This window comes from Prionailurus viverrinus, chromosome D1 (genome assembly GCF_022837055.1).
Source record: "Prionailurus viverrinus isolate Anna chromosome D1, UM_Priviv_1.0, whole genome shotgun sequence".
NCBI classification, from domain to species: domain Eukaryota; kingdom Metazoa; phylum Chordata; class Mammalia; order Carnivora; family Felidae; genus Prionailurus; species Prionailurus viverrinus.
This window is the reverse complement of record NC_062570.1, coordinates 109420596-109443549: the sequence shown is the minus strand read 5'-3', so window position 1 is coordinate 109443549 and position 22954 is coordinate 109420596. Positions and strand designations below refer to the sequence as shown.

Genomic DNA, 22954 nt, shown 5'->3' with positions numbered 1-22954 from the left:
CTCCAGACCCGGGTGTACACGGTGGGGGCGGGGAGCTGGTTGGCCAGCTGCTTAGTTAGTTCAAGCTTCCTGCTCCTGGACTCGGATTTCTGCTGCCAGCCCCAAGCCAGCCAGCCGGTGGGACTGGAGCTGGGGTGTGGACCAGGGGTAGACCGCTGCCCGGACCTGCCCTCCCAGGCCAGCTCCAGGAGGCCCTGGGGCCCGGCTGGGCCAGGTGAGGCTAACAGCTGGAAGAGCTGTCCTGGCACCAAGGATCCTGCCGGGGGGCGGGGCAGGCGAGTCAGTGGGGGCAGGGCTCCTGGAATCCGGATCAGCAGGTCGAGCTGGAGGCCCTCCACCCCCATGTCACCCGGAGAAAAACCGGACCCACTTCCTGACACCTTCATCCTGCAGCCACCAGTTTTCCACCCGGTGAGCAGCCACTGTGGTCTGGAATCTCCAGGTTTCGGGGCTCCCCCCACCCCAGCGGGGCCCAGACTCCCCGGCGGTGGGTGGAGTGGCCTTTAATCTTGGGCCCTTCTCCCCCTGCACCTGCCCACGGACTCTGGAAGGCCCTCCTGAGCTTAGCAAAGTAGCTGACCAGCTAATTCCCATTTGGGTGGGAACGATCGTTGAGCTCACAGGGTCCTCACATTTTAAAAGCAGTAGAGCCTACCGGAGTCAGTGCTGTGTTCCTGCTGCAAGACAGGGGGCTGGGAGGCTCTGGGCTCCGGGGTAGTACCCCTGGGGGGAGCCACTGAGTACCTAGGGTACTCTCCTCTCCAGCCCGGAAGAGAGTCAGGTTATCCAACTCAGGGATGGCCGTGGGGGTCCCCTCACTTCGTCCTCTTGCTCAGTGCCCTCACAGATTTTCTGTTTTTTGTTTTCCTTTTAAATGTTTGCTTATCTTGAGGTGGGGAGGGGCAGAGACCGAGGGAGAGAGAGAATCCCAAGCAGGCTCCATGCTGTTAGCACGGAACCCAACACAGGGCTCGATCTCACGAACCGTGAGATCGTGACGCAAGTGGAAACCAAGAGTGGGGCGCTTAACCAGCTGAGCCACCCAGGCGCCCCCATGCAGATTTTCTGAAGTCTGGCCCTGCTTTACGGAAGGCTGACCGCCCAGCACACTCCGCCCTCCCCTCACTGAGCACTAATTATCACTTTCTCTTTACTTGGCCCTCTCCCCCCAGGAGAGCAGCATCAGGTCCCTAGTTATAGGCCAGGCCCAGAGCCCGGGAAGTGGGAGGGACTGAGGTGCTGAGCCCGGTCAGCTGTGGGCCCTCTGGAGCCTGTGGGGCTCCAGCATCTCCCCAGTTGCCTGAGTAACGGGGTGCAGCCGCTGCCCAGGTCACGACCACTCCTCTCTTTGCACCCTGCCAGCTCCTGCCTGGAGGGCAGCACTGTTGGGGCTCAGCTCCTTCTAGATGGTTCGGGCTTCTAAAGGCTCCTGCGAGCTGGAGAACGCACGTGTGCCCACGCGTAGCTGCTACATGTTCACATTCGTTCTGCAGACACCTATTCAGAGCCCATGCTGTGCCCCGCCAGGTGCTGAGCACAGAAGGGGAAGACAGGGCTTCAGTTTTGAGCGGCCTGGGCCTCCCGGGCCCCTGGTCTCCCTTTAAGCCAGCCAACCACCAAGCCCAGCCATGCGAGTGAAGTGTGCTGGGAACAGCAGGGAAGGGAAGGGAAAACTCGGGCGCCATAGTGGACAATGCTTGGAGAAGGTGTCGGAGAACCTTGAAAGTCAAGTTGGATTTCACAGCGTGGAGGGAGAGCACAGGAAGCAGCCCCGAAAAGGTAGGGACCGGTAAACGTGTGTGGTATGTTTTAGGAATTCCGCACAGCTTCTGTGTGGGGAAAGGTGAGCCTGGGAAGGAAGGCTGGGCCACCATTGGGTATCTCTCCAGGCGTCTATATCAAGGTCCCAACTTGTCCATCCCTCTGCCCGCCCAACCACCCCCATTTTCTGGGCTCTGGCCAGTAAATGGTCCTCGAGAAACCTCAGTACCAGGCTTCTAGAGGCCAAGATGGCATCCAATGGACAGCAAGCCTCGCTTGGTTGTGCCCAAGGAGCTGGGGAGAGGGGCAGGGCTGGTGCTCCAAGGGGGCGATGGAACTGAACTCGGCCTCCCCAGGGCAACGTGGCTTTGACATGTGAAGGTCCAGGAAAGGGGAGAAGGTGGAAGAGAACAGACCTTTCAGAGAAAACTGATTTTTCCCCATGAGGGCGGTTTCCGTTTGGGGCTGGAGAGTCGAGTCGTCTCGTTCCTCTTCTCCCCCACTCACCTGGTCCTAGTAAAGCCCTCTCTCCAACCCCGTACGGATAGGTCTCTCCCCCTTGTTCAGGTGGTTCCTTACGTGACGACAATTTTCGGTGGCCTGCGTGCAGGCAAGATGGTCACGCTCCAGGGAGTGGTCCCTCTCGACGCACGCAGGTAAGGGCGTGCTCCGTGGGGAGCTGGCGGCCCCTCTCTGCCTTCGGGGTCCCCGGGGGTCTCTGACCAGGGGTGCCCACCAGGTTCCAGGTAGACTTCCAGTGCGGCTGCAGCGTGCATCCCCGGCCGGACATCGCCATCCACTTCAACCCTCGCTTCCACACCACCAAGCCCCACGTCATCTGCAACACCCTGTACCTCGAGCGCTGGCAGGCCGAGGCCCGGTGGCCCCGCCTGGGCCTGCAGAGAGGAGCCAGCTTCCTCATCCTCTTTCTCTTCGGAAATGAAGAAATGAAGGTGAGGGGGGAGGGGGCCTAGAACCTGCTAGACACGGCGATGCCCTTCCGCTCCTCCTTCCTTCAGCTGGATGCCCCGGGTCACTGCTTTGAGGGGCATTGCAGGGAGGGCTTGAGAACCAAGAGGCCCAAGCAGCCGCCAAGCCCAGTTCCAAGCTGCCCCTGGGCCCACACGGCCTGGGACACGGGGCAGCAAGAAGGCCCTGTCGTGCCTGGCCCTCAGGGGGCGCTACCTCCATGGTCATAGCAAGTACCTGGAGAGAGCCTGCGCTGTGCAGGACTCTGCTCCAGCCCTTCAATATCAGCTCACTGAATCCTCACCACGTCTCTGATGAGATGGGTCCCCACCAGGGAGGGGAGCGGAGCAGGGGCAGAGCGGGCAGGGGGCAGGGAGAGAGAGCTTCACCTCGAGGCTTTCACCGCTGATGTGAACTCCTGCCAGAAAGATGCCAGGACCTTGACCTCCCCGGGGGAAAGGGGAGCTGGGGGGAGCCAGCAGTGGACGGAGGGCCCTGGGGTGTAGGGGTCACGCGGCCTCCTGGACCTCTACTTCCTCGCCTGTGGATGGGGCTGCTGGGGCCGCTAGGGCAAACGAGGAACAGCGTGGGGAAAGTGCTGTGTCCCAGGCAGAGGGACACAGAGGGACAGTGAGAGGCGCATTGGTTCCAAGGCCAGGTCTGCCGCCCGCCAGCCGTGCAGCCTCGGGAAGGTCGCATAAGTTCCCCAAACCCTTGGGCACCTCGTCTGTAAATCGTGCCTCTTAGAGCTGATGTCAAGTTAAATGAGGGACATTCCAGGTGAGGATGCCCACCGTGGCCTGGCACGTATCAATTCAGCGTGCATCCAGGGCTGCTGTGCTGTCTGTCCGTCCCTCCAGGTGAGCGTGAACGGACAGCACTTTCTCCACTACCGCTACCGGCTCCCGCTGTCCCGTGTGGACACCCTGGGCATATTTGGTGACATCTTGGTGGAGGCCGTCGGGTTCCTGAACATCAACGTGAGTTCCCTTGGGGCCAACGTACGTCCGAGTGGATGCCTAGACAGGCCCAGGTCCCTCTGCCGCCCCAGACAGGCCCTGTCACACCAGTTAGAACCAAGGTGGAAGGGGGCCATCAAGGTGTGGGATGCGAGCGGGATGAGAAGGGGACCACAGAAGGGGACCCAAGAGCAATGGCCAGGAAATGAATCACTTGGACACTTGGCACCATGGGGCCCCAACAGCAGCTAGCTATGCCATTCGCACCCGAGGAGCTTGTTAAAAATGCAGATTCCGAGGGGCACCTGGGCGGTTCAGTCGGTTAAACGTCCGACGCCGGCTCAGGTCACGATCTCGCAGTTTGTGAGTTCGAGCCCCGGGTCGGGCTCTGTGCTCACAGCTCGGAGCCCGGAGCCCGCTTCCCGTTCTGTGTCTCCCTCTCTCGCTGCCCCCTCCCCTGCCCGCGCTCTGTCCTTCTCTCTAAAAACATAAGTAAACATTAAAAAAATAAATTAAAATCCCGCGTGTTGCTTTTTCTCTTTCCTGACAGCCATTTGCAGAGGGCGGCATTGAGTATCCGGTCGGATATGTGAGTCTCTGGGGAGCGAGGTCGGCCCTTGCGGTTCCAGCCACCCTCGCTGAGCCACTGAGCTCCCTCCTCCCCCCTGGCCTGACCTGGTTGATAAGAGCCAGCTGCCCCTTCCGGCCCTGCACGGTTGCCATGGATACCGCTGGCCCCACTCCAATCCCAAGGCGGCCTGGCCTTTCCTCTCCCAGCCCAAGCTGGGGTGGCTTGGGAAGATGGGTGGGGTAGGCTGGCTGCCCAGTAGGGCCATCAGAAGATCCTTCTGGGGGGCGGGGCGGGGGGGTGCTGCTTTCTGTTCCCAACCCGGGGAGGAAGCTGGGGTTGGCCTGCAGGACAGAAGGGGAGATGAGGCCCAAGGCCACACAATAAGTGAATGACAGACCCTCTCTCCGGTTCCTCCCTATTTTCCCAGAGCTGATGTGTGAATCCAAGAGGGCCCCCCCTGGGGCCCCGATCATTCACCTGCATTGTCTTTAGAGAGATAAACCCCAAATGCCCTCAATTCTTAATAACAATATTAAGAGGCTCTCTCCCACCGAGCAAACACCACATGATCTCCATGCCCCCTCTCTTCCCTTGACAGCCCTTCCTGCTGAAGAGCCCCAGCCTGGTGAGTGACCTCCCGCCTGGGTCTGGCGGAGGTGTCGTCCTGGGAGGGCACCCCCCACCCCCCCCACCCCTGCCCTGGTGGGAAATGGCCTCAGCACCAAAGTCTCCCCTTCCTTTATAGAAGAAACCTGTGGGCTGCGGGTGGGCCAGGCTGTTTCCCGCTGAAGCTCCCGCTTCTTGTCATTTCTCCATTGATTCTGCACACAATTATTTGATACTCTTCTGTGCCAGGCCCGGTGCCAGGCTCTAGGATAGAGGGACTAGCCAGTCTCAGCCCTCCAATGGATCGCAGGCTGGTGGGGGAGACAGAGCAGTGAACAGGCCATCACAATTCAGGGTGCAGCGCTGGGGGACATACCTGGTGCTCAGACCCCAGGAGAGGGGGTGGCCACAGAGCTCTACCCTGAAGGGCCAGGGAGAGTCGAGGGCAGGAGACCACGCATGCAATAGGTGTTTAATAAATGAGCAAAGCTGAGTCTTCTCCTGGCTGCAGGCCCAAGGTCAGACTTCCCCCGCTCCAGGGCTCCACGGCCCCTGGGGGGCGCCAGCCATCCCCAAGCCCCTCTATGTGTCCCTTCTCATTTATCTCCGTCCCCCTACAGGAGGTGCCCTGCTCTCGGGCCCTTCCCAAGGGTCTCTGGCCGGGACAGGTGATCGTACTGCGGGGGCTGGTCTTGCCAGAGCCAAAGGAGTAAGTATGCAGATGGGAGGGAGAGAGAAGCAGCTCTGAGCCACGCACGAGCTTTGCAAGAATTTCCTCTTTCGTCTCCAACACTACCGCTCAATCGCGAGTCTGTGGTTGGGACAGGGGCTCAGGCTGCCTCCATGGCCCCGACAGCCCCAGTGCTGGGAGTATCTTCCCCGCCGCCGGTACATCTGGGCGGGCCAACCAGCCTCTCGTCGTCGTCGTCGCAGGTCCCAGCTGGGACTTCGGGAAAGGTCCTTTAAAGGCTCAGGCTGAGACCCAGAGGGCAAACTCCACCTCCCAGGGCGCCCCAGAGAGGAGGCATTGGGAGCTTGGAGCGACACACGAACTACACGGGCGCTGCCTGACCTCTCCCACAGGGGGCGCTCCTGCTCCATTCCCTAAACCCCAGGTCTTCCGAACGAGACTAGTCTTTTTTTCCTTTCTCCCCTCCTTCCTCCTTTCCTGTCTCCTTTCCTTCTTGCTGGAATCACGCTGGATTTCATGACTTTTCCGGGCCAGATCCCCCGGGTGTGACTTCTGCTGAGGACGCTTCCTCCCTGTGCACCCTCAAGGCAGTTTCTTTTCCCTTCTGGGCTTCAATTTCCTTGTCTGTAAAAAGTGGTCATAATACTGCCAGCTTCAGGGGTGGGTGCAGGCTTAGAATTGTGCCAAGCACATAGTAAGGGCTCCACAAATGTGGTGGGGGCACAGTTGTCTCCGCGGAGGGGCAGGAGAGGAGGGAGCGTGCCCCGTATTCTCCCTTTCTGTTTTGGTTTTGGTTTTTAAAGCACTGACCTCACTAGACTGTTGCCCTGCGCGCTCTTGATCAGGCCTGCGAGCTCTGGGACAGGCTGGCGACACAGCCCTGGAGGGCACCGACCTCCACAGCCTGGCACAACTGGGTTGGAATCCTGGTTTTGCCTCCTATAAACTATGTGCTCTTGGGGAAGTCACTACACCTCTCTGAGGCTGGAGTCCCGAGTTTCCCCATCAGAAGTAAAAGGAAGATCGTCTCCGTCATAAAGGGAAAATGAAAGAGTTCCCAGCGATAGGAGGAACACCCTCCCCAACAAAACTTGGAGACATGACACCAGCTTTACATCCTAGCTCAAAGTCGAATGGTCATTTATATTTTTTTTTTTTGAGATTTAATGATCTATTGTAATTTTTTATCTTTTTTGAATCCAAATATGTATTTTTTTCAGGAGTAGAATTTAGTGATTCGTCACTTACATCTCCCTTACGTATAACACCCAGTGATCATCCCAACCAGGGCCCTCCCTAATGCCCCTCACCCCCTCACCCCCTTAGCCCATCCCCCCACCCAACGCCCCACCAGCAACCCTCAGTTTGTTCCGTATTTAGGAGTCTCTTGTGGTTTGTCTCCCTCTCTGGTTTTATATTATTTTTGCTTCACTTCTCTTACGTTCATCTGTTTTGTATCTTAGATTCCACACATGAATGAAATCATATGATATTTGCCTTTCTCTGACTGACTTATTTCACTTCGCATAATGCACTTTAGTTCCATCCACGTCGTCGCGAATGGCAAGATTTCATTCTTTTTCATTGTCGAGTAATATTCCATCGCCTTTTAGTTTTGTTGACTATTTCCTTTGCTGTGCAGCAGCTTTTTATCTTGATGTGGTCCCAATAGTTCATTTTTGCTTTTGTTTCCCCTGCCTCTGGAGACATGTCAAGAAGTTTCTGCAGCCGAGGTCAAAGAAGTTGTTGCCTGTTTTCTTGTCTAGGATTTTGATGGCTTCCTGTCTTATGTTTAGGTCTTTCATCCATTTTGAGTTTATTTTTGTGTCTGGTGTAAGAAAGGGGTCCAGGTTCATTTCTCTGCTTGTCGCTGTCCAGCTCTCCCAACACCATTTGCTGAAGAGACTGTCTTTTTTCCACTGGATATTCTTTCCTGCTTTGTCAAAGATTAGTTGGCCATACGTTTGTGGGTCCATTTCTGGGTTCTCTATTCTGTTCCATGGATCTGAGTGTCTGTTCTTGTGTCAGTACCATACTGTCTTGATGATTACAGCTTTGTAATACAGTTTGAAGTCCGGGGTTGTGATGTCTCCAGCTTTGGTTTTCTTTTTCAGGATTGCTTTGGCTATTCGGGGTTTTTCTGGTTCCATCCCAATTTTAGGATTGTTTGTTCTAGCTCTGTGAAGAATGATGGTGTTATTTTGATAGGAATTGCATTGAATATGTAGATTGCTTTGGGTAGTATCAGTATTTGAACAATATTTGTTCTTTCAATCCATAAGCATGGAATGTTTTTCCATTTCTTTGTATCGTCTTCAATTTCTTTCACAAGCTTTCTATAGTCCTATAGTTTTCAGTTTTACAGATTTTCCACCGCTTTGGTTGGGTTTATTCCTGGGTGTTTTCTGGTTTTTACTATAATTGTGAATGGGATCGATTCCTTGATTTCTCTTTCTGCCGCTTCATTATTGGTGTAGAGAAATGCAACCAATGAAAAGTCAAATGGTTATTATTAGTGACACGGCAAGTCATTTAACTGCTCTTTCTCAAGGACATCGAATTCACATGCCTTCAGAGGCCCGACAGGTCACAGAAATAGCGAAGCGCCGGGCTGGGAAGGCAAAGTGGAAAGAACATTTCCATAGACCCGCTCATGCCAGATCTTCTGATTATTTAAAATTTTTTTTTCAACGTTTTATTTATTTTGGGGACAGAGAGAGACAGAGCATGAACAGGGGAGGGGCAGAGAGAGAGGGAGACACAGAATCGGAAACAGGCTCCAGGCTCCGAGCCATCAGCCCAGAGCCTGACGCGGGGCTCGAACTCACGGACCGCGAGATCGTGACCTGGCTGAAGTCGGACGCTTAACCGACTGCGCCACCCAGGCGCCCCAACTCTTCTGATTATTTTAAAAGAGAAGCTGGAAGCCACTTTTGTACAAACCTTCTCGACTTTTGACCACAGTAGAAGTCGAAGAACACGATGGAACAGCCTGGACATTTCTCCAGGCCACTTCAGCCATGGGCCGCCCACATCAAGACATAGCACGGTGCCTGGCATTTAGCAAGCCTGCAACAAATGTTGGCTGTCACTGTTGTTTTCTGGAAGCGACCGTGGCTTGAATTGGACAGAGAGAGTAGGAGTTAGAGGGCATGGAACTCGCCTGCATTAAACATCTGTCCTTTCCTCTCCAGCCCTCCCCCCAATCCCTGAGGCTGTGGGGGTGTGGCTACAGCTGCTAAGAGGTTCCACAGAACTTCTCTAGGTGTCTCTGGGGGGGAGCCTGTTACCCGGCCTGGGGCTGTGCTGGATAGGGCCAAGCTGGGGTGGGAATGCTGAATTCTTAGGCCAATGGGAAGACAAAGACTTTTCTGGGGAAGCACGGGGGCAAGGGTTTGGGGCTGGAGGCAGGGTCCCTGCCTTCCAAGCTTCTTCCCAGTGGTGAGCCCTTGCCGGCCCCCACCCAAGGCTGGAAATGTACGGGGCGTCCTCCTGGCCCAGGTCCAGCAGGATCCCTTTTCCACACGTTGCCCTCCCACGGGCATCCTGGCCTCCCAACTGTCAACCGCCTCCTGCTAAGGGGTCAGTCACCAGCAGCTTCAGGGGTTTTGTTTCAAAGGTGACTTTGGAAGCTCCCAAGACATGAGACAGAATCTGGCTCCCCTGTGAGGGGCAGACGCCAGGCAGCAGGAAGCCCCCCAGATGTGGCGTCCTACATTGTTCGCATCGCAGCGCAAAGCCCCACAGTTCTTACTAGTACCAGAGTCAGGCTCGGAACTTCTTGTCCCCGTCGGTTAGATGGGCCGATGAGCCTCCAGGCACAGGATTTCTGAGAGGACTCCGGAGAAGCTAACAGTAGGCGGTAAGACACCTCCTGTGTGCCAGGTACTTGCTAGATCTCCCCTCCGTTATCTCCTTTGTTCCTATCAGTGGCCCTATGAGATAGGTATTGTATTACATAGCAGTATTTTTCATTTTATTTTTATTCTTATTTTTGTAATGCTTATTTATTTTTGAGAGAGAGAGACAGAACGGGAGCAGGGAAGGGGCAGAGAGAGAGAGGGAGACCCGGAATCCGAAGCAGGCTCCAGGCTCTGTCAGCACGGTGCCCGACGCGGGGCTCGAACCCACGGACTGTGAGGTCATGAGCTGAGCTGAAGTCAGACACTCAACCGACTGAGCCCCCCCGGCGCCCCCATAGTAGTATTTTCTAAACAATAGATGTGATTCGCGTGCTTATTACGGGCCAGGTCCTGTTCTCACACTTTACCTATGTTAACTCAGTTCTCACAACTCATGAGGCAGGTACGGTACTCTTCTCCCCACTTGACAGATGAGGAGACTGAGGCACAGAGACAGTGCCTTGCCCAAGCTCGCAGGACTAGAAAGTACCAGAGCAGAGCTGACGCCGGGTAGCCTGGCTCTAACCCCTATAGCTATTTTCAAAACACTTAAGGCAACACCTGCCGTATGGTAAATACTGGTAAATACTGGCGACTGCTGATACAACGATCCCCATCTTGCCGAAGGGGGAATGAGGCTCCGACAAGGTCACGTGCTCCCCCGTGGTCCCCGGCCCGTGGCTGCAGCTGTGCTCAGGTGTCCCCACCCCTCCGAGCCTCCGAACCTTCCAGCTGCTCTCCCACACCCGCCCCTCCCCTCAGGATCCGGCAGCCACAGCTCAGGGGCGGCCCCTTCTCCGACCCCCCTCTTGCAGCCTCACGCTGAGCCTGCGGGACGAGGCGGCTCACGTTCCTGTGACGCTCAGGGCTTCCTTCGCAGACAGAACTCTGGCCTGGATCGCGCCCTGGGGGTGCAAGAAGCTGATCTCGGCCCCCTTCCTGTTCTACCCCCGGCGATTTTTTGAGGTCAGTCCGAGCCGAGCGGCCTCATCCCGTCTGGCGGGAGCCGAAAGCTGCATTCCCGTGGGGAGCCAGGGGTGCGTCCTGGGGAGGGGTGGAGGATGCGGGGCTGGGGCCAGAGCCTGCCAGAGAAAACATCTGTGCCACGGCTCTCAACCCCCTACTCCCCAGACGCGGATTTAATTAATCGGGGCTGCCCCTGGCATTAGTGTTATTTTTTTTTTTTTAGATGAAATTTATTGTCAAACTGGTTTCCATGCGACCCCCAGTGCTCATCGCGACAGGCACCCTCCTCCATGCCCATCACCCTCATTGGTGTTATTTTTTTTTTAATTTTTTTTTTTAACGTTTATTTATTTTTGAGACAGAGAGAGACAGAGAATGAACAGGGGAGGGGCATAGAGAGAGGGAGACACAGAATCCGAAACAGGCTCCAGGCTCTGAGCGGTCAGCACAGAGCCCGACGCGGGGCTCGAACTCACCAACTGCGAGATCATGACCTGAGCCGAAGTCGGATGCTTAACCGACCAAGCCACCCAGGCACCCCTCATTGCTGTTATTTAAAAAAAAGAAAAAGCCCCCCCTAATGACTCCAAAGTGCAGCCAGGGTTGAGCCCACTGCTCGAGGGCACGCAGCCGGCACAGAGGGTGAAACCGAGGCCCAGGGCTGAGACGATCCTTGTGGAAAGGTCACAGTGATCTGGTGACAAGCGGGGCACCCAGTCCTGCCCTTTCCCACCACCGGGCGCCCTGCGGTTCCCGTCTTTGTGACCTCTGGGCGGAGGGCTTGCTGGGCGGGGCATCGGGCAGGCAGTGCACCGCCTGTCTGTCTGTCCGTCTGGGAGGCTGCAGGGCCCGCCTGTCCTTTTCCAGGTGCTGCTCCTGTGCCAGGAGGGAGGGCTGAAGCTGGCGCTCAACGGGCAGGGCCTGGGGGCCACCGGCGTGCACCGGCAGGTCCTGGAGCAGCTGCGGGAGCTCCGGATCAGTGGCAGCGTCCAGCTCTACTGTGTCCACTGCTGAGGAGTGAGCCAGGGGCCCCGCCAGGGAGGAGAAGGACCCGCCCACGCCCCGCACCCCTCCATGCGGCTCCGCTCTCCTCCCTTCGATACACTGTGCGCCTGTCACCCCCCTGCTTTCCGAGGCCCCAGCCTGGGATTGGCACCCCCTGCGCGCACTCGCAGCTCATCCACAAGCACTCGGTCCCGGGGCCACGCTGTGTGCAAGGAAGGCTAAAAATGACTCTCCAGCGGGATGGCCGTGTGCCCGGCCACGGTGCTACCGCTGTGATTCCTGGTATATCTGGGGCGTCCCTGGTATGTCTGTTTATACCGTCTGATTCTGTGGCCTCCACTTCCGGTGCTATTTTTCCTTGTATTTTCAGCTTGCCTGCTTGCTGTCGGGTTGGTGAAATCTTTATCAGCCTCCCTACCTTTCTTGTCTTCTACTGGGTTGGAAGTTATAACTGCATTTACACTTCTAGTGGTTTTCCTTACTTTTTCTTTTGCTTTACCGTTTATTTATTTTGAGAGAGAGAGAGAGAGAGAGAAAGCAAGTGGGGGAGGGGCAGCGAGAGAGGGAGAGAGAGAATCCCAGGCAGGCCTCCACACTGTATCAGGACAGAGCCCGACACGGAGCTCGAACTCACAAACCGTGAGATCATGACCTCGCCTGAAATCAAGAGCCAGACGCTCAGCCGACTGAGCCACGCAGGTGCCCCATTTTTTATTATTTTAGTAGTAGTAAGATCGACTTGGGGAATGGGTAAAATTCTGAGTTTTCACCCGTACGGAGGTTTGTGTAACCACGACCGCCACAATCAGGACATGCGAAGACCCCATCACTCCAAAACCCTCTCTCGTGTCACTGCTTTGTAATCATACCTCCTTCATCCCTCCCCTGACCCCAGCAACCCGAGGATCTGTTTTCCACTCCTACGTGTGGCCTTTTCTGGAAATGCCGTATCAATGGAATCCTACAGTGACCTGTTGAATCTGGTTCCTTTCATTGTGCATCATCGTTTTAGAGCCTTCTAAGTAGCTGTCTGCATCAGGGACCAGTTCTCTTTATTACTCAACAGTAGTCCATTGTGCCACAGTTCATTTACCTACTGACCCATCGAAGAACACTTGGGTGGTTCCAGGTTTGGGCAGTCATGAGTAGAGGTACAAGTCTTTGATGAACATGAGCTGTAATTTCTCTAGGGTAGGTACCAGGTAGTGCGATTTCTGGATCATACGATAAATGATCTTTATCAGACACTGCCCAACAATTTTCCAGAGTTATTTCAGAGCGGCTGTGCCATTTTTGCATTCCCGCCAGCAACGTGGGAAACTTCTAGTGGTTCTGCATCCTCGTACTTGTGATCGTCAGTGGGGTTTTTTTGGTTTGGGTTTGGTTTTTTAATTTTTTTAATGTTTATTTATTTTTGAGAGAGAGAGACACACACACACACACACAGAGCGGGAGCGGGGAAGAGGCAGAGAGAGAGGGAGACACAGAATCCAAAGTAGGTTCCAGTAGGTGTGGCAGCACAGAGCCCGATGCAGGGCTCGAACTCACGAACCGTGAGATCATGACCTGAGCCGAAGGCGGATGCTCAACCGACTGAGCCACCCAGGCACCCCTAGCGTTTTTTATTTTAGCCATCCTCATCTGTGTGAGGGGGATGTCATTGGCGGTTTTCATTTGCATTTCACTAATGGCTGAAGATGCGGAGCCTTTTTTTATACGCTGATTTGCCACCCGTGTATTCTCTGGTTCAGTGCCTGTTCTCTCCTTTGCTGTCGTTGTTGTTATTTTTTTCTAAGTAATCTTTACACCCGACGTGGGGCTCAAAGCTACAACCCCGAGATCGAGTCACATGCTCCACCGACTGAGCCAGCCAAGCACCCCTCTCTTCTCCATGTTTTAACTGAGTCGTTGGCCTTTTTACCCTTGACTTTGAAGGGTTCTTTATACAAGCTGGATAGAAGTCCTTTGTCAAATATGCTATTTGTAAAGAATTTCTCCCCATCTTAGCTTGTCTTTTCATTTGGTTTCTTCCACCGAGTATCAGTTGGGTTTTGGTGAAGTCCAGTTCAACAATTTTTTCTTTCATGGATTATCCTTTTGGTATCATAAGCTACAAACTCTTTGCCTAGTGAGAATTTCTCCTTTGTTTCCCTCTGAAAGCTGTATACTTTTGTTAAGTAATGAAATTGAACCAACTAAATCCAGAGATCTAACAGGCTTTGTTAAACCATTCATGTAGGGTGGGCTCCCCATGTGGCAAGCAGAGAGGCGCTCCACGGAGTTAAACAAAATGGAAGGTTCTTATTAGCAAGAAAAGATTGGTCCAGGCAGGCCTGCTTTCTAGGGGAAAAGGCAAGGGGTCTTTTTTTTTTTTTTTTAAGTTTTTTTTTTTAACGTTTATTTATTTTTGAGACAGAGAGAGACAGAGCATGAACAGGGGAGGGGCAGAGAGAGAGGGAGACACAGAATCTGAAACAGGCTCCAGACTCTGAGCTGTCAGCACAGAGCCCGACGCGGGGCTCGAACTCACGGACCGTGAGATCATGACCTGAGCCAAAGTCGGATGCTTATCCAACCAAGCCACCCAGGCGCCCCAAGGCAAGGGGTCTTATCATGCAGATGACCTCATCTTTCTTTGGGGGGTGGAGGGGACCCAGGTGCTCACTGATGCTGATGGAAAGAAAAATTTCCTGACTGACTGGTTGAGGCCACATTTCTGGGGGAGGCTGAAACTCCAATCAGATCGGGGATTGAGCCCCAGTTTGGGAACGTAATCTAAGCGACGCCATTTGGGGCCTGCCGTCTTCTTTTTGAGCGACCTCAATAAACCCAACTTAAATAAAAAGACTAGTCTGGAGGGGCGCCCGGCTGGCTCAGTTGGAAGAGCATGCGACTCTTGATCTTGGGGTCGTGAGTTTGAGCCCCACGTTGGGTGTAGAGATTACATAAATAAATAAATAAATACTTAAAAATAAATAAATAAATACTTAAAAAAAAAGACTAGTTCGTGGAAAGTAAGAACCTGACAATCAGGGCTGGTTCAATTATTTTCTGAAATGATTAGAGAGAGCACCTTGTTTTCATTACTTACACATTAACAACCCTCTGTTAAAAGGGAAGTTTACGCTGAACTACATTCCGGTCCATCTCCCGGACCAAGGCGCGGATATTTTCCGAGGGAGATCGGCGACTCCCTCCCACAGCCGCTCTCTGACTGCACGTTCCAGACATCCTGGGAGTCCTTAAAACATGCCAGTTCCTGGTGCCCACCCCCGAGGGACGAAATCAGAATGTCTGGGTGTGGGGCCTGTGCCTCAGAATATTTTAGGAGCTCCCAGGAGATTCTGACATGCAGCTAGGATTGGAAATGACTGTTTCAGGCCCCGAAGACTCTGGACATTTCTGTACCTTTACATATGCAATTGCTCCAGGAAAGAAAAAGGCCTAGTGACCAGCCCGCTGAGAGCAGGGCTTGAGAGATGGGACCCCAGCAGGGCGGGGATCGAGGGTAAGATGAAGTAGCAATGCCAGAGAAGAGGGGGACACCCCAAATTAGGGAGCCAAGCCCCCCGGGCATACCAAGAGCGGGAGGGAGAGTGGAGAATGTGTCAGACTCAAAGGGACAAGCTCTATGCTGATGAGCCTCAGGTAGACCCCGTGACCTCTCTGGTCTTCAGTTCCTTCACTATAGAATGAAGATAAGTCATTGCTCTGATCACCCCACAGGGCTGTGGGGCTCACGTGGGAGCAGCCCTCTCAGCTTTCCAGCACTTTCTGTCACATTTCATTCCTGTAAACACCCTGTGATGTAACAGGATAAGGATGACACAGGGCCGACCGGCCGAGTAATTTGTCAGAAGGTCACAGAGTGGGTCTCGGGGTCCTCGATTCGGGAACCAGCTCGTCCTGTCTCCTGGTCAGGAGCTCTCCACTGATTATCCTCTTGAACGTGGTTCCCAAGGCATACAGCCCGAGTTCAAATCCTGCGGTCTCTACGAGCTTAGAGGTCATGGCTTTGGGCAAATTCAGCGCATCCGCGTGGCAAGGTAGGAACAGTTACATCAACCCAGCGGGATGGTTGTGAATTGAGGAGTCAAAATTGCTTAAAATGCTGCGTACTGACTTGGAACTCAATAAACGGTGGTGCTTGCCGGACATGTGAGCAATCAAATGTCGCCCCCTCCCCCCAACGCCCTCCCCCGGCCTGAGCAGAACCAGGCGGATGGCCCCGTGCTCCCGGCCACTCAAGGACATTCTCAACCAGGTCTCCAGGCATGGCGCTTGGCGCACCTCCTGGGAAGCCAGGGAGGTGAGAACGCAGGCCGCGTAAGGGATGTCCGGCCCTGCTGCGCCTCTCACGGGGTCCCCTCGGCGCGGGGCCCAGATGCTAGAGTCTGGGAAAAATGACCCACGCTCCCACCCCCCCCAAGTCGTGGAGAAGGAGGGAGGGTCCCAGGACTACACGTGTGTCTGCTGAGCGCACGTTCATTAGGTGTGTGTTCACGTGCCTGTGTGGTTGCGTTTCCGCACCCGTGTCGTCGTGACGCCATATGTCCCAGCATCTTTCTGACGTGTCCAAGCACCACTCCCAGAAGTCCCCGTGGAGTCCCTTCCCTCCTCGGAGGCTGACCCTCGAGCCCAGCACCACCCCCCACCACTCGTGGTGTCCATGGCCACAGTGAGGCTCCTCCTTAGAGTCCCCTCCTGGCCTTGGGATGCCATTCTCTCTTGGCTGGTGTCCTGACCGGCAGCTCGGGCAGGGATCAGGATCTCGGGGTGGGGGTGGGGGGGGTCACACAGCTGAAGGCAGTGGGGCGGACGTCTGCCAGCCCGCCCTCCCATCCACACAACCTGAGCAGGAAGCATTATCGCCCCTTGTTCAGGTGCAGGAACCGGGGCTCCCGGACAGTGATGACTGGCTCAAGGTCACTTGTGTGAAAAGGCTGAGCTGGGTCTCTCCTCTGCCCACGTCTCCCACCGGCTGCCCCCCGTGGCCCTGCCTTCCACACCCCAGTCCTTGCCATCAGTGTTCCACCCAGGACACCCCAGCTGCAAGAATCGACACTTTCCCGCTTCCTCTTCCTTCTATGTCCCTGATCCCGGGAACAACATCGGCACTCTAACCCTTTATTCCAGGCTTTCCAGTCCCCAAAGAGGGCCATCCTAAGTCTTCCATTCCCCTCACACACCCCTTCCCTCCACCCAGCCTCCACGTCCACCCCCACCACCTGTGTCCAGTCCCAAAGTCCAGTCAATGCTAACTCTAGAAGTTTCTCCTGAATTCACCTCCTCGTCCATCTCCCACCCCCTGAATTGGCTCAGGGCAGCCCTGGCCCGGCCTCTGTGACCCCCCCAGCCTCCTGACCGCCCCCTGCTACCCCACATCCCGTCTCCCCAAGACCCACTGTGGCCTTCCCAAAGGGTACATGTGGCCTCAGGGCACAGGGCACGCCCTTTGGGCAGTGGCTCCCAGGCCCTCCTGAGCGGCCCTTCCTCAGCCCCCCTCGCCCTCTGCCCCACCCGGGATGACTGAATGGCGTGCCCTCCTCCTCACCACGGAGCTGGTTCCTGCCTCCGCTCCCCTGCACATCTGGCTGTCTCTGCCTCCCATCACCTCCCCTCCTCCCCCTCGCCCCCCACACCAGACACCCCTCTCCGAGAAGCTGCCCCCCAGAGCCCCAGCCTGGCTCGGCTGCCACTCCCTGGGGTCCCCAGGCCCCTAGGACGTCCCCCTCCCTCTGCATGGATCACTGTCTCGCTGGCATTCCCTGTGGCTGTCTGCACCTCCCCCGGGGCGGGATTCTGTATGCTGCCCCTCCCCCCTTCACCTCCAGGATCCGGTGAAGGGCCTGGCTTGGCATGGGGGCCCAGGGATGGTGAACACGAAGGGGCTACTCACCTCATCCCTAAATGCCTAAGCCCTCAGCTGGGGCGCTGTCAACAGGATCCCAAATCTGAGCTTGTTCCCTCCCTGGATGAGGAAACAGAGGGACACTGGGGACAGGACAGCTCCCTCCCAGAGCGAGGCCAGACAGCCTTCGCTTTTCCAGCTGATAAGTAAGACATGCTTTTCAGGAATGTTCCATTCCCGGGAATCAATGCACGAACCCCCGGCTTGTTCCTTTTCAGCTGCACGCCACTGAGCCCAAAAACCCACCCCGCCTGCAACTTCAAAGACGCAGAAAGGCGGGGCTACTGGAACCTGATAGTTCACGGCCTAGGCAAGAACAGTCTGGAACTGAGAGGAAAAGACTGCAGAAGGAAGGAGAGGGACAGAGGTGCTGGGGGGGAGGGGGGGGGTAAGAACCTTTGGCCGGAACAGAGGCCACACGATGGGGATCAGTTCACCTCCCAGAGACTGAAGGTGTCCCCCCGCCCACAGACACAGCATCAAGGTTCCTCTGTGGGCTGCCTGGGGGCAAGCGGGGCCCCTAAGGCCCAGACAGACACAGCTTCTAGAACAAGAATCCGGCTCCCTTCGTGTTTCACTCGCTGTGCCTTCCCCTCCCTACAGGCCAGGCATGCAGTCAAGCCCTGGGGACACAGACAGGAGCTATCCACTCGGAAAAGACCTCATAGTCCGTCCCCCCGCCACTGCCTCCAGGGAAAAATAGGCTTTTATATAATAACGGCATGTTTCCACAAGTTTTCAAATTAGCAGCTGGTGCCCACTCTTCCCAAGCCCCGCAAAGCAGACCGAGGGAGCCAACCCCCAGCAGAAGCGCCCTTATACATCAAGAGGACCTCGGCGCAGACATCACCAAGCGGAGGCTGAGTAAGCCTGGCACCTGCTGATCGCCCGCCCCGCCTTCCATACGAACTCCGAGAATCTCACTCTTGGTTCCATTCTGCCCTGCTCAGAGCCCCTCGCTCACTCACCGGGCATTGAACCCAACTCGGAAGCCTGAGAGGTGACCGTGATGTACAGTCACACAGGGACCCCTCACACGCGGAAGCAGGAGAGAGATACTGCCCCTGGGAAGCATCCCTGACCCGAGGGAGGGCTACATCCCGACTCCCACCTGAATATTTCATCAGCTTTGCTGGGGTAACAAACAAACCCCTCCCCATCCCCCGTATCAGCAAACGCTTAGCTCTTCTCCTTCATGTAACCTGGGGGCTGTGGATCAGTGACGATTCTTCTGGGCTTAGCTGAGTTTGGCTCCTGGAGTTCAGGCCTTCCACCACCAGGGAGGGGTTCATTCTGGTACCCTGGCTGAAGGGGCAGCCTCGAGCTGGGACGCGTCTTCCTTGGGACAAAGAGCACAGGCGCTAAAGAAGCTGAGCCTAACCGGGGCACCTGGGTGGCTCAGTCGGTAAAGCGTCGGACTTCAGCTCAGGTCATGATCTCGCGGTTGGTGAGTTTGAGCCCCCGTCGGGCTCTGTGCTGACAGCTCAGAGCCTGGAGCCTGCTTCGGATTCTGTGTCTCCCTCTCACTCTCTGCCCCTCCCCTGCTCATGCTCTGTCTCTCTCTCTGTGTCTCAAAAATAAATAAAAACATTAAAAAAAAAAATTAAAAGAAGCTGAGCCTAACCAGGCGCGTTCCTATAAAACTGCTCAGACGTGGGAAACGTGTGCTCCTTTGTTCCCATTGGTCAAAGCAGACCACATGACCCAGCCCCTCAGCCCAAGGTCAATGAGGAACATGGTAATGCTCCAGTCACATGATAATGGCAAGGATGTGTAATCTATTACTGTGAGGGAGTGTAGTGGGGAGCGAAAGAATCCAATCCACAGCATGGACACTCTTTCCACAACCGTTCAGGAACTGAGCTCTCAGGAAGTATTTGGTCAGAAGAGACTGGAGAGTGACAAGTGGGAGGCACTGCATCTACAGCAAAAGCACAGCAGATGGGATCTAGATTAGGTGCTTTCGGGCACAAAGTGTGCACTACGTTCCCTGGAACATCGTTGGCAGAAAGTAACTAAACTACAGTGCATTAGACAGTGAGGATGTAATACTCAACTCCCATTTGCTGTTCAAGAAGTCAAGAGATGGCAGTCCCAGGATTTGTCAGATGGTCTATGATGCCATCAAGCTCCCGGCTCCTGTCATCAGGTCCTTCTCAACAGCTACGGTATCAGCCCTCATGGAGGCAAAGCGGCTGCAGCAGCTCCGTATGTCACATTCTCACATGACAGCATCCAAAGGCAGAACAGACTTGTTTATCATGAGTCTCTCTTTTTATCAGAAACTTCCCAGAAACCTTGCAGGCAGCCTGGCTATTCACAGAGATCATCACTATTTGAGGGAGGGGCCCATGTTGGTTGTCTAGACAAATCAGGGATTCTAGTAGGAAGAAGACTGAGAAGTGTAAGTAGACGGCTATTTAAGAAAACAACAGTGTCTTCCATGGCTCTTGATGTAAAAAAAAAAAAAAAAAAAAAGGATTCAAGAGCATCCACAGGCAAGAATGGCATTTAAACCCATCAGACTAACTCCTTCCAGAATTCAGGCCAAGCAAGTTTGAATATGGCCCAGCCCTGTGTGCTGGGAGAGCTGTTCACTGGCTGCTCCCAAAGGGCCGTTCTGTCCTTGGACTTGTTCTTTGCTGGTTCTTCTGAAGTCTTGCTAGCAAGCACAGTTTAGGGTTTTGTTATTCAAAGACCCCAGAGGACCTCAGTGCGGATTTTTCTAGCACCTTCTCCTCGCAGCTTATTTTCTCCCTTGAAAATCCCAGCCACCCCACTATCCCCAATCTCCAGTCTCTGTCTTTTCAGCTTAACGAGATTGCCACACTGTTTTCTTCCCCCTGCCCCAAAGTGGGGTCTGGAAAGGGCCGGCAGGCAGAAAGCTGGGCTGCTTGAAGAGCTCATTTCACTCAGAGCTCTTTTCTCCGATTTCCAAAGTCCAGTGTCTGGAAACAATCATTCCGGGCGTTTTGCCAAGTTGCATAGCTACTCGTAACAAAGAACTACTCGAAGCAGGTACTCCCGGCCATCCTCTTGGGTGTACGTTTTACGTTTTGATAGTTCCAGCCTCGCGGATGCTGCTTTCCAACGTAGAGTCTAAAACGTGACATTTTTCCCTGGGTGCAAACAGTGACCCGGGGTTCTGTTGTCACACGCACCCACATGGGTCTTGGTCTGGTCGTGAGTTATACCGAGGAAACACGAGAAGTGTGCAGAACTAGTTTCGCTGATGCAAGATTGTGTTTGGCTTCCATTTTTACTCAGGAAATTCAGGTTGCTTTCATCTGGATCTCTCTGTGTAAGAGCCCAAATTAGGATCAAAGGCAATACAGGGATTCCGCCAAGGGTTCGATACATCCGTCCCAACTATGCTTTGGGGAATAAGTGAAATAAACAAACACAGGACACGTAAGATGGGTTTGCAGCCCCACCGGATGCATTGCAAGCTGGAAAATCCCATTTGTAAACGTGGGTGTCTGCTAGATCTAATAATCCAGGCATCTCATTAGCTTTAGGCCAATATTTTTTTACATCTCTGAAAATTCTAGACGTTTTCCTCTCGGGAATCGGTTTCCTGCTACCTGCCACAGATCCTCCAGGGGGAAATCGGGATGATAATTGACAGAACATACTTGTGATATTTTCAAAAGGCTTTTCTTCAAAGTAGGTCTCCTTTACTCAAGGAGATCTGGGTCTGTGATCTGACTCAGGTCTGGATGTTGGGTAAAAAGCTGTTAAGCACTCATCAGGCCTCTGAACATCAGACCTAAGGTTTTCTCAGCTGTGCAACTCAAGTAAGAATGAGTTGGGTGTTGGGGCGCCTGGTGGCTCAGTCGGTTAAGCATCTAGCTCTTGGTTTTGGCTCAGATCGTGAGCTCACGGTATGTGGGTTCGAGCCCCGCGTTGGGCTCCACACTGAGGAGCCTGCTTGGAATCCTCTCCTTCCCTCTCTGCCCCTCCTCCACTTGCTCTCTCTCTCTCTCTCTCTCTCAAAATAAATAAATTTAAAAAGACAGAGGGAGAGAGAGAATCCCAAGCAGGCTCCATACTGTCAGCACAGAGCCTGATACGGGGCTTGAACACCTCCATCTAGCTAGCTGTCCCAGTGTAGAGGCTTCCTGAATACCCACTCCTACTGCCCACCGTGCCGACTCACCCAGTGTTCTAACACCAAAGGTGCACGGCCAGAAGTTAAAATGAGATACAACAGTCTTATGGAAGCATAAGAATAGCAGAGAAAAAATAAGGTGAGAGATGAGCAGAGTCAGAGGCTGGTCTACAGAAGATCCTTCCAAATCTTAGAGCTCATATACGAAGGGAGCTAGATACAAGTTTTCCCAGATTTGACCATCAGCCAAAAACGCATGTAATATTACCAATGGTGAACGGAGAAGGTGAAATGAACTGGATCCCAGAAAAATGACCCAGAAGAATTGTATGCTTTCACTGCCAAATTCTTGCCAGCCAATCCGAGCTCACAAAATGGATCCTCCAACCCACGGGCTCCTTTGCCACCCAAGTTTGGGCAGTCAGCCTAGCCTTGAATGGAATCTTAATTGCAAGGGAGTCCAGGAAATGAAGGGTAGCGTAGCCTTGAATGGAATCTTAACCGCAAGGGAGTCCAGGAAATGAAGGGTAGCGTAGCCTTGAATGGAATCTTAACCGCAAGGGAGTCCAGGAAATGAAGGGTAACCATTCTTAGCCTTTATAATAACCCCTGATTGAAACAGGTACTAAATTAATTCATAATATCTGTCGTTCAAGGTAAATGGACTGATTTGATGTCTCCCTGCCAGACACTGCATGGGTTATATTACCCGTCAACTCAGCAGGAAATAAGCCATCAGTGGAACCAAATGCAGGGGATGAGAAAGCTTGTTATGATAATGACTCCTCTATGATAATGAACATAGTGTCAGAGATGTGTGTGTGTGTGTGTGTGTGTGTGTGTGTGTGTGCATGTGTGTGTTTAGGGAGCACGCACATATATGAAGAGGTGTTGGGTAACTTGAAATATCTGTCATCGGGTTGTTTATTCACAGTAAAAAACATACTCAATATCCGAGATCATTCAAAATGAATTTTAATGATACTGAGTCTTCGTGGGGTAAAATGTCTATTTTTTGTGGTATACAAAACTGTGCCGCCATGGAGGAGAACATGGTTGTTTTATGGACGGGGTTCCTCAGTTGTTTTTTTCCGTTAACTTGCAAGTCTTATTTTTCAAATTTCCATCTTTTTAAAATCGACTTTTGTACGGAATGTTCCGACCCGTCCGCAGGTTTATCTCTGAACGCTCTATTTTGATTCGTTCTAGCTTTGAGCCAACATCATCTCTAATATTTCGTGGTTTGGCTTGTATATTTCCTCTTCCTAGCCATCATTTTTACCTTGACTTGGGTATTCATAAACCTCTATTTTTCCATATGAAATTTACAGTGACTTTGGTCTCTCAGAAAGAATCTAGCTTAGGTTTTGGTTGTTGGCTATCAGATAAATACTAATCAAGGCCAAAAGCATCAATAATAGCAATCCAGGATGTTTCACAATCACAAAAGTTTACTTCATCATCCCCCTCCCAGCTTCTAGAGCCTGCGTAACCCGTCCATG

General features: G+C 53.8%; 1 protein-coding gene across 4 annotated transcripts; it reads left to right on the top strand.

Moving 5' to 3' along the window:
* The first annotated feature begins 84 nt into the window (after window positions 1-84).
* On the top strand, window positions 85-11946 carry LGALS12 (galectin 12). 4 transcript variants are annotated; one of them, XM_047876703.1, is made up of 9 exons: window positions 85-214; window positions 2329-2417; window positions 2501-2714; window positions 3591-3710; window positions 4240-4278; window positions 4859-4885; window positions 5487-5575; window positions 10275-10425; window positions 11293-11946. In XM_047876703.1, the coding sequence occupies exons 2-9, from the start codon at window positions 2377-2379 to the stop codon at window positions 11437-11439; spliced, it is 828 nt and encodes a 275-aa protein (XP_047732659.1). In that variant the 5' UTR covers window positions 85-214; window positions 2329-2376; the 3' UTR covers window positions 11440-11946. The 4 variants fall into 4 exon arrangements, with proteins under 4 accessions (XP_047732659.1, XP_047732657.1, XP_047732656.1 ...); XM_047876701.1 differs by having other exon boundaries at window positions 88-411; XM_047876700.1 differs by lacking the exon at window positions 85-214 and adding an exon at window positions 982-1779 and having other exon boundaries at window positions 2372-2417.
* The last annotated feature ends 11008 nt before the right edge of the window (window positions 11947-22954 follow it).